Source organism: Ranitomeya variabilis, chromosome 1 (assembly GCF_051348905.1).
Source record: "Ranitomeya variabilis isolate aRanVar5 chromosome 1, aRanVar5.hap1, whole genome shotgun sequence".
Lineage (NCBI taxonomy): Eukaryota > Metazoa > Chordata > Amphibia > Anura > Dendrobatidae > Ranitomeya > Ranitomeya variabilis.
The window spans coordinates 907,008,339-907,023,019 of record NC_135232.1 but is presented as its reverse complement, the minus strand read 5'-3'; the positions used below and the strand labels follow the sequence as shown (position 1 = coordinate 907,023,019).

Here is a 14,681-nt window from a genome sequence, read left to right as displayed (position 1 = left end):
ACTATGCGGGCTTTACTATATACTATGGGGGGTATATTATATTCTATGGGGGAGGCTGTGTTATATACTATGTGGCTGTGTTATATACTATTTTGGGGGTATATTATATTCTATGGGGGAGGCTGTGTTATATACTATGGGGGGTATATTATATTCTATGGGGGAGGCTGTGGTATATACTATTGGGGGCTGCATTATATTCTATGGGGGCTACATTATATATTATGGGGAGGTGGGCTGTATTATATTCTATGGGGGGCTGTATTAGATTTTATGAGGGATGATTGCATCATACTCTTTGATGGGGCTGCATTATATTCTGTGGGGAGGTGGGCTGTATTATATTCTATTCGGGGCTACATTAAATTCTATGGGGCTGTATTATATTTATATTCTTTGAGGGGTGATTGCATCATACTCTATGAGGGGGCTGCATTAAACTATGAGGGGGCTGCATTATATTCTATGGGGTGGCTTCATTATACTCTGGGGTGGCTGCATTATACTCTGGGGTGGCTGCATTATATTCTGTAGGGTGGTGGCTGCATTATACTATATGTGGGCTGCATTATACTGTATCGAGGACTATGGGGAATAGGTTATACTATATGAAGAACTATGGGGTGCATTATACTATGGGAAGTGAATTGTACTACATGGATGACTATGGTGGTACATTATACTATATGGAGCACTATGAGGAGTGTATTATGTTATATGGAGGACTGAGCAGTGTATTTCAATATATGGAGTACTATAGGGAGTGTATTATACTATATGGAGGACTGTGGTGCATATTATAATATATGGGGGACTATGGGGTGTATTTTACTAAACAAGTAAAATGCTGCATATTCAGATTGTTTTTGCTGGAACAAAAATCATTGTTCTCAGCAGCACATCGCCGGTTTAAACTGTAGATGTGCTGCTGATAACATGATACTGTATGGGGGATCTGTTAGTGATCTATTAGTGATCGTTCTATCCCATCATTATTCCTCAGCTGGTGGAAAGAGGCCGGGAAGCAAGTGTTGAACAACTTGAGTATTGTCGGTCAAACTCATTTAGCGGCCTGAACTCAGCGCTTGTAAATACAACTGAAATGCTTTTGTGTGATGTGCAATATGTTAGCATTTGGGGTCCCATTTTAATCTTTGCCTAGGGCCCCACTTTGCCTAAAACCGGCCCTGCCTACAAGTGTACAAAGATATTATACAGTCACCATGTGACAAGTGGGCCTGTGTAACTTCAATTACCAGGGCTGAATTTTAGTCCCAGTCTGGCCCTGATCAGGAGCATTGGGCGAGCAGCGTACAGCTCTGTGTGCGCCTCATCACAAATCCTACTTCAGCCTCTGCTGGACTGAGAATTGTCACTCGTCATGAATTTGCCATTTTGGAGAAGCTGGGAGAAACTGGCATGAAGATGCCAATAATTGCTAAACCTCATGACTTTTTAAAGCTTGTAAGCCAGAATTCTGGTTAGAAAGCTTTGATGAATCATGCCTTATATGTGTTCTGGATTTAGATTTTAGGGATGTTCGGCACGTTATCTTGGCGTGACACCGATGGGCATTATCACATTGTAGATGCGTGGGTTTTTAACCTTATTAATATTATGTGATAATCTATACATATACATATTTTTATGTGAATATTGAATACAAATAATTCTATTTTTATGGACATGAGACAATTTTAGCATAGCATCCTTTTATTTTCTTCTGTTTGGATTTCTAAGTATATAGCAAACAGTAGAACATAGCACACCAGAACGTTGCTCTGCAAATAATTCAGTTTTCATTTCTAAGTATATAGCTCAGTCAATTTAGTTTGTAAAAACAAGGTGAAATTCACTTTCTATAAAAATTCCAGGTGATGAAATGCACCCATCATATGTTATTGATTCTTACACAATTTGTTCTTCTACAAACAAGAGGTATTGTTTCTCAGAAAGGTTATATTTGATTTGCAGAACATAAATCTAATTAATCTATATCTGGGCTTTTTTAGTTTAAGTGACCAATAATCACACATTAATACACATCTCATGAATTTAGAGTAACCACTAATATTGGTGACGGGAAATACTGATGTAACTGCCTTTATGCATCTCTCAAGAATAACTTGTTTTACTCTTAATAACTGTTTCTAAACTTATTTTTGGTTCTTCATTGTAAGAAATATTTTAGACAGAAAAATCCTAAAAAATTAATTCACTAAATCTGCATTTCATGCTCATGCCACTAGATGGAGCCATAGTAAAGGATTGAAATATACAGAAGAGACCAAACCATGTTCAATTCAGGTTGTTAATTTCATTCCATTAAACAAACATACAGTTATTCTGTTATGTGTTACACAAAAACTCTCACAAAAAAAAATTACTGACCTTTGACCCTTTTGGGCCTCTATTTCCAGGTTCACCAGTTTCTCCCTGGAGCATGCAAAATTCAGAAAAGCAAGGATCGACTGAGATTATAATAGTTATAGAGGAATAAACTAGTTATAGATCTGAGAAATACAGTCCAACAGTGGAACATGCTAGAAAAGGTTAAAGGTGTGGCAGGAACCTCATCTGTCTGTATATACCTAAGTCAGAGGTGAAGAGTTATAATTGGCATAACACATACATGTATAGGTAATGAACCTGTCATGCAATGAGAACGGTGGATTAGAAGACAGTCATAGAGTTCTCAATGGCCAAGTGTGAGGTCAAAGTGGCTGCCCAGTGATATATAATTGTACCTCCTTAAATTCAGCAAAATATAATGGGCTTCTAGAATCTCAATTACCTTACTTCCTCTGCTTGGTTTAATGACACTTTCACCTTTTATTCTCCAGCACTTTTACAATGATGAGACTATTTTGAATATTATCTAAATTTTGGGTTCCTAGTGAATGATCTCTACATTTTTAATGCCTTAACATATATAAAACTAGATGATATTAAAACAGCTTGAGATAAGAAAAGAGATAAACAGAAGAATGGTGAAAGTTTTGTAAAATGACAGAATTACAGTATGGCCGTACGGGCTCTGTCATGTTCAGTGTCATGAAGACTGTTAGATTAGTGACACCACTCCAGAAAATAAAAAAATGCTGGAGTGGTGCTTTAAAATTCCAACTCAAATCACTAAGTTCCTTGCCGCTAGTAATATACATAATAGCAGATGTCTTCTGTTATCAGCGTCGCTCCGGTTGTCTTCTACAGGTTGTGACCTGACTTATTGCTCCAGTGAGCCTGAAGTTACAACTCAATGTAAATCTATGAGACCAGAATGAGGTTCTTAAAAAACTTCTGCTATGTCCAGCTATCGCCCAATATCGCTGCTCCATTCGCTTCCAAATTCCTGGAGCAGCACGTCCAGGCTGAACTTTCCTCCCATCTCTCATGTAACTTGCTCGACAATCTACAATCTGGTTTCTGCCCTATCACTCAACTGACACTGCCCTGACCAAAATTACCAACGACCTACTAACAGCCAAAGCTAACGGACAATACTCTATACTCCTCATCCTAGACCTGTCCTCTGCTTTCGACACAGTTGACCACTGCCTTCTACTACAGATCCTCTCCTCCTTTGGCATCAAAGACCTCGCCCTATCCTGGATCTCCTCATACCTTTCCAATCGCACATTCAGCGTCTCCCACTCCCATACTACCTTCTCATCCCACCCTCTCTCTGTTGGAGTCCGCCAAGGCTCTGTTCTAGGACCCCTACTCTTCTCAATCTATACACTTGGCCTGGGACAACTCATAAAGTCTCATGGATTCCAGTACCACCTGTATGCTGATGACACTCAGATCTACCTTTCTGGCCCAGACGTCACCTCTCTGCTGTCCTGAATCTCGGAGTGTCTATCAGCCATATCCTCCTTCTTCTCCTCTCACTTCCTCAAACTCAATGTGGACAAATCTGAACTCATCATCTTTCCTCCATCTCATAGATCTTCCTTACCTGACCTATCTATCGCAATTAACGACATCACGCTTTTCCCCATACCGGAAGTCCGCTGTCTCGGAGTACCCCTTGACTTTGCCCTGTCCTTCAAACCACACATCCAAGCTCTTTCCACCTCCTGTTGCCTGCAGCTCAAAAATATCTCCAGAATCGGTCCATTCCTCAACCGTCAATCTACTAAAATGCTTGTGCTACTAAAATGCTACTTCTTCCCTCTGCAAATCTCTTCACTGGCTCCCATTCCCTCAGCGTATCCAGTTCAAATTACTAATACTAACCCACAAAGCCATCCATAACCTGTCTCCTCCATATATCTCTGAACTAATCTCCTGATATCTTCCCTCATGTAATCTCCGGTCCTCCCAAGATCTCCTTCTCTCCTCCACACTTATTCGCTCCTCACCCAACTGCCTCCAAGACTTCTCCCGAATATCCCCCATCCTCTGGAATTCTTTGCCCCAACACATCCGACTATCAACCACATTCGGATACTTCAGACGGAACCTGAACACCCACCTCTTCAGGAAAACTTACAGCCTGCACTGACCACGCTGCCTCCTCACAGCTACTGGTGGCTGGAGCCACCGGAGCTCCTGCAACCCTCAACCTATTGTCTCCTTCCCCACCATCCTGTAGAATATAAGCCCGCAAGGGCAGGGTCCTTACACCTCTGTATCAGTCTGTCATTGTATTTGTATGTAACTCCTTCTCATGTACAGCATTATGGAATCAATGGTGCTATATAAATAAATAATAATAATTCAAAATGCAGTTTAATTAATCAAGAATGTGCTTATTGGCTAAATATACATAATTATACCCCCTGGATATAGTACATATGGCGTCAAGGAACAAGTTTAGGCCATTTTGTGGTGGGCCATTTGGACCTTCTTAACCTAAGCGTATGAGATTTTACACTACAGTTACCCAAGCAGGTGTATATAATGCATGCATATTACAGATAACAGCCTTGGCCTCATACCAACATGGCCAAGGCCACGTCATACTCAAGTCAGAGCACATGGTGCTGGCTAAGCTATTCATGAATATCATGTGATTAACATGATTATTCTGCAAGCTTTACAATTATTTTTACCTCTGAGATTATGATTACTATTTTATGGCTTTGAATATGCTCTATAATACCCAAAGGTTCTCTTGAACTGGAAATGAACGGCCTCACAATAACGTCAAGGCAATCAGGGCACTTAGTACAGCGAGATACAGTGCCTTATATTAGGCAGATCTGAATTACCAGTCATCTGAATAACAGGTTTACATAATAGGAAAAATGAGGGAAGATATATTAAAGTCATAAACCTGCATTCAGGAATTTACAAGCTGAAAGAGAGATCCTCGTTTTCCCTGACACATCTTAAAATAAGGTACACACTTGTGATATACTGGTCAGGAAAGTTCACGGTACACGTTCATGACTGTAATTAAGAGATATTGTTTAAGACAAGTAATTACTGAAAAGAAGTCAGACCTTCCAAGGAAGCCACGCAATATATCACCGGTTTATGATGTTATGAAAGTCCCTATCCAGAGATACACCACGAAGTGTAACTATGTGGTCTTCCAGGCAATGATTACCGGTACATCTGAGAACAAGAAAGCTCAGGAATTTCTGAGCAGTGTAATCCTAAGTGAATCTTACTTGCTGAAATAATTAATGGTGGGGAAGACAATAAAAGGAATATTTATTACCTACTGCAATAAAGTAAAATGTATGATTTATCAGAATGACAAATAAGTTACATTGCACTAATCTGCCTGACAGCACCCAGTACACTTGTAGGTCATACCTTTGCACCTGGGACCCCTTGGAGACCTCTTTCCCCTCTTCCTGGAGGGCCAAGTTCACCACGTTCTCCCTATAAATGCAAACGGTAAGACATCACATACTTTATGTTAACCATCAATCCTTATTTTCTGCAAATTCTCACCGTTTACAATCTTTCACAACTAGCTCTCCACTTTTCTTCCCTATATGTCCACATTTATCTCTTTAGTACATATCTTGCCAACTTATCCCTTAACATTTTTTGGCTCTGTAGGATACTCCCTCCCCTGTTCCCTCCCAGGCCCCTGTATCTGTGACCACATTAAAAAGAAGCATCATCATAAAAATACCTATCGTTTAAATCAGGTTTTTGTGTCAAATGCATATCTAAAACATTTTTTGCAAGGCTGTATTGTACATATCACAATCTGTATTAAAAATAAAAAATACAAATCTTGCAATTTTCTCTCTGGCCACTAGGGGCTTTTTTAAACTCATACTTTCTATTGTTTCAGGAAACAACCCATGTACAGTTGTGCTCAAAAGGTCACATACCCAGGCAGAATTTTTGCTTTCTTGGCCTTTTTTCAGAGAATATGAATGATAACACCAAAACTTTTTCTCCACTCATGGTTAGTGGTTGGGTGAAGCCATTTATTGTTAAACTACTGTGTTTTCTGTTTTGAATAAGCAAATTGCCTTTTCAGAGAAAAAGAGGACTTCAACTTTTTAAATCATGACAACCCAAAATATCCAAATGACCCTGATCAAAAGTTCACATACCCCATTTCTACTATTAATACTGTGTATTGCCACCTCTAACTTCAATGACAGTTTGAAGTCTTTTGTGGTAGTTGTGGATGAGGTTCTTTATTTTCTCAGATGTTAAAGCTGCCCGCTCTTCTTGGCAAAAAGCCTCTGGTTCCTGTAAATTCCTGGGCTGTCTAGCATGAACTGCGTGCTTGAGATCTCCCCAGAGTGGCTCAATGATAATGAGATCAGGAGACTGAGATAGCCACTCCAGAACCTTCACTTTGTTCTGCTGTAGCCAATGACAGGTTGACTTGGCCTTGTGTTTTGGATCATTGTCATGTTGGAATGTCACAAGTACGTCCCATGCACTGCTTCCAGCCTGATGAGTGCAAATTTGCCTCCAGTATTTGCTGATAGTGTGCTGCATTCATCTTTCCTTCAACTTTGACCAAGTTTCCTGTGCCTTTGTAGCTAACACATCCCCAAAATATCAGTGATCCACCTCCCTGCTCTACAGTAGGAATGGTGTTCCTTTCATCATAGGCCTTGCTGACCTATCTCCAAATGTAACGATTATGGTTGTGGCCATACAGTTCAATTTTGGTCTCTTCACTCCAAATTACCTTGTTCCAGAAGTTTTGAGGCTTGTCTCTGTGCCGTTTTGCATATTGTAGGTGAGATATTTTGTGGCATTTGAGCAGTGATGGCTTTCTTCTGGTGACATGAACGCGCAGCCCATTTTTCTTCAAGTGCATCTTGAAATAGCCACACCACTAGTTTTCAGAGAGTCCTGTATTTCAGCTGATGTTATCTGTGGGTTTTTCTTTGCATCCCTAACAATTTTCCTGGAAGTTGTGGACAACATTTTTGTTGGTCTACCTGACCGTGGTTTTGTTGTTACAGAGCCCCTGATTTCCCTTTGTTAATCACAGTCTGAACGCTACCGACCGGCATTATCAATTCCTTGGATATCTTTTTGTATCCCTTTCCTGTTTTATACAGTTCAACTATCTTTCCCCGTAGATCCGTTGACAACTCTTTGCTTTACCCATCACTCACAATCCAGAAACGTCAGTGGCTGGATGAAAGATGCAAGAGTCTGTCTGGATCCCAGAAACTCACTCAGCTTTTATGCACACACTGATTACAAGCAAACAGGTTACAGGTGAGGATGTTACCTTTAGAAGCCATTCAAACCCATTTGTGTCAACTTCTGTGCTTGTTATCAGGCCAAAATCACCACAGTAAGTAAACTTTTGATCAGGGTCATTTGGATGTTTTGAGTTGTAATTATGATTTAAAAAGAGAAAACACAGTAGTTTGACAATAAATGGCTTCGCCCAACCACTAATCATGAGTGGAGAAAAAGTTTTGGTGTTATCATACATATTCTATGAAAAAAGGACAAGAAAGCAAAATTATCCTGGGGTATGTAAACTTTTGAGCACAACTGTTCATTGCCATAATAGTCAAACCCTGACCTAATCTTTTGTATTAATATATCTAATGAGACTGTGCAATGGTCAATGTGAAGATAGGGTGAGCAGGTGTGACATCAACTATTGTGATTGTTGGATCCTTTCTATAGAGGCGTTACCTGTCAAGGTAATGTAGTGGGCACAGAGTTAATTCCTTTCCCCCTTTCCTCTGTTGATTTACCTGTCAATGTATGCCTGCCTCTGATAAGAAAAAAATGGGTAGACGTGGATTCACTCTGCGCTGCTAAATAAGTGAAAGTCCAGACGTATGTCATATAGGTTGTAGCTTTATTCAACGTGTTTCGGAATTCTCAGACTCCTTCATCAGGAAAAACACCACAGTTGGTACATCTGTGGTGTTTCTCCTGATGAAGGAGTCTGAGAACTCTGTAACGCGTTGAATAAAGCCACAACCTATATGACATACGCCTGAACGTTCACTTAGGCTTCTTTTACACTTACCGTGGTTTTGTGTCCGGTTTTTGCAACCCCAAAAGATTTCTATGGGTCCGCAAAAACAGGCCGCAATAATTCCATGGAGCGCCATACGCCGTATGGCCATGAGGGCCATATTCAAGGCCGTGAAAAAATATTGAGTCTACGGCTTACGGAAACGGCCCCCATTGAAAATCAATGGGCCCGCAAAAACAAAGGAAGCTTGTTTTTGCGGTGCACCGTGACTTTTGGTTTTGCGGAACACCGTTTTTTTCCCCAATATTTTTGCCATAGTATTGGAAACCGTGAAAAACGGTGATTAGCAAGTTTTTTTGCTGTCCGTTAATGCAGCAGACCGTGAAAATTGTGGCAATACAGCCCGCAAAAAAGGTGTAAAAGAAGCCTTATTCAGCAGCGCAGAGTAAACCCACGTCTACCCATTTTTTTTTTCGGTTGGTCATCATTGGACCTGTGGATCTGCTGCAGTGAATGTATCATAAGCCATAAACTGGCACCATCTGGTGAGTACAATCTTATTGTGTTTAACCATCTGAATCTTGGATAAGACCCTATTTTTGCACTATTTCTCCAACAGTATCTGTTGCCTCTGATAAGAAGAATGCTGAAAACTATTCCTGAAAGGACAGGAAGTATGAGTGGTCAAGAAAAACACCAAGTTGAAAGTCTAAAAAGGTTTTGTAGGAGTTTCTGATGTACATTTCCATTTAAGGCTCACCTACACTTTAGCTGATAATGGGTTGATGAACAATCATTCATCGATGGCCCAAAACATCACTGGCGACATTTGCCAGTATTGGATATTTTCAGATTATGCATCCAATGCTGATTTGCTTCCAAAATAATCCAACATTCTTAACAGTCGAAGCAAACTGCACCAGCTGATGATCACTCGTTATGGTTGAAATTGCCTATTTAATTAAAATTCTATCCAATATGTATGGGCTCCCTATAAGGCTATCTGCACATGTTGCAGATTTGCCTGTGGAATTTTCTGCGCAGATTCTGCATCTCTTGGCAGAAAACGCAGGTAAAAAGCCACACGGATTTGATGCGTTTTTGATGCGGATTTTCATGCAGATTTTCATGCAGATTTGTAGACATTTTTGTAGGCTAAATAAAGATTATTAAACAAAAAAAAAAAAAAGATTTGTGATGTCATTTCCTTCTCCAACCTCTTCTTTTACATACTCCATTGAAGAATAATGATTACACACACAGATAGATAGATTATATATATATATATATATATATATATATATATATATATAGATATATCTATAGATAAGTAGATAGATCTATCCATAGATAGATAGATAGATAGATATATCTATATATAGATGGATAGATAATACCAAGCCCGATGTTTAGTAATAAACATAATAAAATGGTACTTAAAGAGTTAAATAAAGACACACACACACACACACACACATACAAAATCTGCGTTAGGCCGTGGTTACATTTGCGAGAAACTCGCACGAGTCTCGCACCTCAATATCCGGCACTGCCGCCGGCACTCGGACTGAAGCGTTCAGCTGCATAGAAATACATGCAGCCGCACACTCCGGTAACGAGTGCCGGCGACAGCGTCAGGTATTGAGGTGCGAGACTTGTGTGAGTTTCTCACAAGTGTGACCCCAGCCTAAAACGCAATATCTGTTTCATTTTAAAAAAATTGGAAAAAAAATGGCGTGGCCTCCCATGCAATTTTCTGCGCCAGAGAGGGAAAGCCAGTGACTGGGGGCCAATATTTATAGCATGGGAAGGGGTTAACACCCATGGATCTTCCCAGGCTATGAATATCAGCCTGCAGCTGTATATTTAGCTTTTACTGGCAAAAAAAACAATGTGGGGTCCTCCTATAATTAATAGCCAGAAAAGGCTATGCAGACAGCTGCGGGCTGATATTAATAGCCTAGGAAGGGGCCGGATACTGCCCCCTCGGCTACAAACACCAGCTCACAGCTGCCCTAGAAATGGCGCATCTCTAAGATGCACCAATTCCGGCACTTAAGGTACCTTCACACTGAACAACTTAACAACGATAACGATAGCGATCCGTGACGTTGCAGCGTCCTGGATAGCGATATCGTTGTGTTTGACATGCAGCAGCGATCAGGATCCTGCTGTGACATCGTTGGTCGGAGCTAGAAGGCCAGCACCTTATTTCGTCGCTGGATCACCCGCTGACATCGCTGGATCGGTGTGTGTGACACAGATCCAGCGATGTGTTCACTTGTAACCAGGGTAAATATCGGGTTACTAAGCGCAGGGCCGCGCTTAGTAACCCGATATTTACCCTGGTTACCATTGTAAAAGTAAAAAAAAAAAACACTACAAACAAAACACAAAAACAGAAACTCGCAAGGTGGTGAAAGGGTTAATGGCCCCCTCTAGAAGATGGCAGCCCTAATCCATTGCCCACAAGACGTTATGTTTGCCTAGTTGTTAGGTGAAAACCACCAGCAGTGATTCCACCTATGTAAAACATTAATAAATATTATAGTTCAATACATAAAATTTTTATTTTTGCATTATTTAGCTGATTTTTTGTTGCAGTGTTATTCACTTTCATTGGTCTTGTCTTCTTAGCAAACAGCTTGCGGCAAGCAAATATGTTATTTCTTACCTTTGTCCCTGGCAAGCCTGGTAACCCGGGTTCTCCAGGAGGGCCAAGAAATCCAGGTTCTCCCTTTGAAAATAATATGAAAGGATTAGGAGAATACAATGAAACTACACCATCCATACCCAAAGAGTTGATAGAATGCTTAAAACGGATCTGTCACCACTTTTCACTATGCAAACTACATATATATTGACATAGATCTTCCCCCGAGGAAGCCCACGTGAAACGCGCGTCGGGGCTGCAATTGGACACACACTGGCAATTATTTAATGGGTAAGACTAGCATTCCCTAATTGGTGATCTCCTCAGGCTTTGAACACATTTGTGTCATACATTTATACTGTGTGGAGGACCCCATTGTTTACTTTTTTGCACTCTACTTTGCACTATGCACTTTTTGAATAGATATTATAAAGGCTAGATATGTAGGGTACATTGACTTATATAGGATTGCTGGTTAACCCTTTTCTGCTACTATAGTGCAGTTTGCCCATCGTGCCTTGCCTTGTCGTTATTTTCTTTACGTTATTATTTGCATATATTCTGTAACTTAAATATAATATATATTTTATAACTATTTTTTCTGGATTTTTTCACTCCGTGAGGTTTTTGTAGGATTCAAACTACATACATATTGACATAACTCTCTTAAAGGGTGTTGGTCAGCCCAAACTGACAGTGTAAACTAAGCACATGGCCTTACATCTGATATAGCCTCTATAAAAATCACACATTTAGTAGTCAAACTGCTGCCTTCATTTTTCAGAAACTGATGTTTAAAAATAAACATCAAATAAATCAAATAGGATAATTAGGGTGCTCACTGCACTTTTGCCAGGGCCAAGAGGCTCAGTGCACTGATCCACCCATTAGTTTTGCATGCCCCACCTTTCTGGTGATTGATAGCGCGGACAGAAAGCAGTGCTCACTCCAAGCAAGCCAGTGCTATCAATCACCAGTGAGGGAAGCGAGCACATGTAAAACCTGTTATTGGACTGGTGCAATGAGCCATTGGCCACGGAAAGCGTGCACCGAGCTCCATAAAGAGCATAGAACTGGAGTAGTTACTATGTCAGAATGGTTGTATAATTCTCCAATTAAAATGCTTATTTTAATATCGGAGAGGGAAACTTTCACAAAAAATTACAGCTACAGTTTTACATGGCTATTCAATGTAATAACTTTAGCCTCATCAGGTCTATCAGATATCAGGTCTATCACATCAGATCAGATATTTCATAATGTTTGAAACTTATATTGTGAAAGCTGGTGACAGATCCACTTTAATAGATTTTATTATAAAATGTACACATAAAGTACAGACCAAAAGTTTGGACACACCTTCTCATTTAAAGATTTTTCCGTATTTTCATGACTATGAAAATTGTACATTCACACTGAAGGCATCAAAACTATGAATTAACACATGTGGAATTATATACTTAACAAAAAAGTGTGAAACAACTGAAATTATGACTTATATTCTAGGTTCTTCAAAGTAGCCACCTTTTGCTTTGATGACTGCTTTGGACACTCTTGGCATTCTCTTGATGAGCTTCAAGAGGTAGTCACCGGGAATGGTCTTCCAACAATCTTGAAGGAGTTCCAAGAGATGCTTAGCACTTGTTGGCCCTTTTGCCTTCACTCTGCGGTCCAGCTCACCTCAAACCATCTCGATTGGGTTCAGGTCTGGTGACTGTGGAGGCCAGGTCATCTGGCGTAGCACCCCATCACTCTCCTTCTTGGTCAAATAGCCCTTACACAGCCTGGAGGTGTGTTTGGGGTCATTGTCCTGTTGAAAAATAAATGATGGTCCAACTAAACGCAAACCGGATGGAATAGCATGCTGCTGCAAGATGTTGTGGTAGCCATGCTGGTACAGTATGCCTTCAGTTTTGAATAAATACCCAACAGTGTCACCAGCAAAGCACCATCACACCTCCTCCATGCTTCACAGTGGGAACCAGGCATGTACAGTCCGTTCGTTCACCTTTTCTGCGTCGCACAAAGACACGGTGGTTGGAACCAAAGATCTCAAATTTGGACTAATCAGACCAAAGCACAGATTTCCACTGGTCTAATGTCCATTCCTTGCGTTCAATTAGCCCAAACAAGTCTCTTCTGCTTGTTGCCTGTCCTTAGCAGTGGTTTCCTAGCAGCTATTTTACCATGAAGACCTGCTGCACAAAGTCTCTTCTTAACAATTGTTGTAGAAATGTGTCTTCTGCTAGAACTCTGTTTGTGGCATTGACCTGGTCTCTAATCTGAGCTGCTGTTAACCTGCGATTTCTAAGGCTGGTGACTCGGATAAACTTATCCTCAGAAGCAGAGGTGACTCTTGGTCTTCCTTTCCTGGGGCAGTCCTCATGTGAGCCAGTTTCTTTGTAGCGCTTGATGGTTTTTGCAACTGCACTTGGGGACACTTTCAAAGTTTTCCCAATGTTTCGGACTGACTGACCTTCATTTCTTAAAGTAATGATGGCCACTCGTTTATCTTTACTTAGCTGCTTTTTTCTTGCCATAATACAAATTCTAACAGTCTATTCAGTAGGACTATCAGCTGTGTATCCATCAGACTTCTGCACAACACAACTGATGGTCCCAAACCCATTTATAAGGCAAGAAATCCCACTTATTAAACCTGACAGGGCACACCTGTGAAGTGAAAACCATTCCTGGTGACTACCTCTTGAAGCTCATCAAGAGAATACCAAAAGTGTGTAAAGCAGTCATCAAAGCAAAAGCTGGCTACTTTGAAGAACCTAGAATATAAGACATAATTTCAGTTGCTTCACACTTTTTTGTTAAGTATATAATTCCACATGTGTTAATTCATAGTTTTGATGCCTTCAGTGTGAATGTACAATTTTCATAGTGATGAAAATACAGAAAAATCTTTAAATGAGAAGGTGTGTCCAAACTTTTGGTCTGTACTGTATGTGCCGCAAAGCAATGGGGTTTGTGGCTCTATTCCCCTTTTTGCATGGCAGTGAAATGTTGGAGGGAAACTGATGCGAGATCGAATCCCATAATTCTCTATATCATTCACATTCGCCCAATGAATCAGTTGTTGTGCCGGACCCTTCAAGGAGCTCTTTTATTTGCCTTACTAATTTTGCATTGAAAAAGCCTGATAACAATTGATGCCATTTTGCCATCATCTGAAGAACGAGATACCTGATCCAGATGGCACAAATATATAGAAACTCAGCCTTAATAATACATTTGAAATGCAATAAACAACAATACTCAGAAATATGCCATATCTGTCCATCTAATGGGTTAATTATACATATTCTCTATGGGATTTTGCACAGGTGCATATACATACATAAGAAACAAACTGTCTAAATGAGTATTTGGCAGGGTCACATCCCTTCTCACGGAAAATGCTTCAGTTTTAGAGTGTTTTTTCTGCTTCACAAATATTGGATTGTCAGTGGACTATACTTGTGTTATAAGCTTAACACTCCTATAACACTTATTAGGATATCCATAGCAAGAAAGCAGTAGTATTAATACGTAATGCTGCATTAATAGGTTTTAATAATAAGCATGATGCAAAAGCACAAGAAAGCCAAAAATATGCACAAAGTAGTATTTGGAAAGGTTAGTTTA

The 14,681-nt window shown here is 40.1% G+C and overlaps 1 protein-coding gene across 3 annotated transcripts in view; it reads right to left on the bottom strand.

The window, feature by feature from the left end:
- The window catches only part of COL25A1 (collagen type XXV alpha 1 chain), a 643,948-nt gene that overhangs the window by 98,286 nt on the left and 530,981 nt on the right, over positions 1-14,681 (bottom strand). For all 3 annotated transcript variants that reach the window (XM_077278990.1, XM_077278988.1, XM_077278989.1), the window contains 3 exons: positions 11,067-11,129; positions 5,773-5,841; positions 2,392-2,436 (listed from right to left, as the gene is read on the bottom strand). In XM_077278990.1, the coding sequence (XP_077135105.1) occupies positions 2,392-2,436; positions 5,773-5,841; positions 11,067-11,129 (177 nt within the window). The remainder of the gene's footprint in view (positions 1-2,391; positions 2,437-5,772; positions 5,842-11,066; positions 11,130-14,681) is intronic.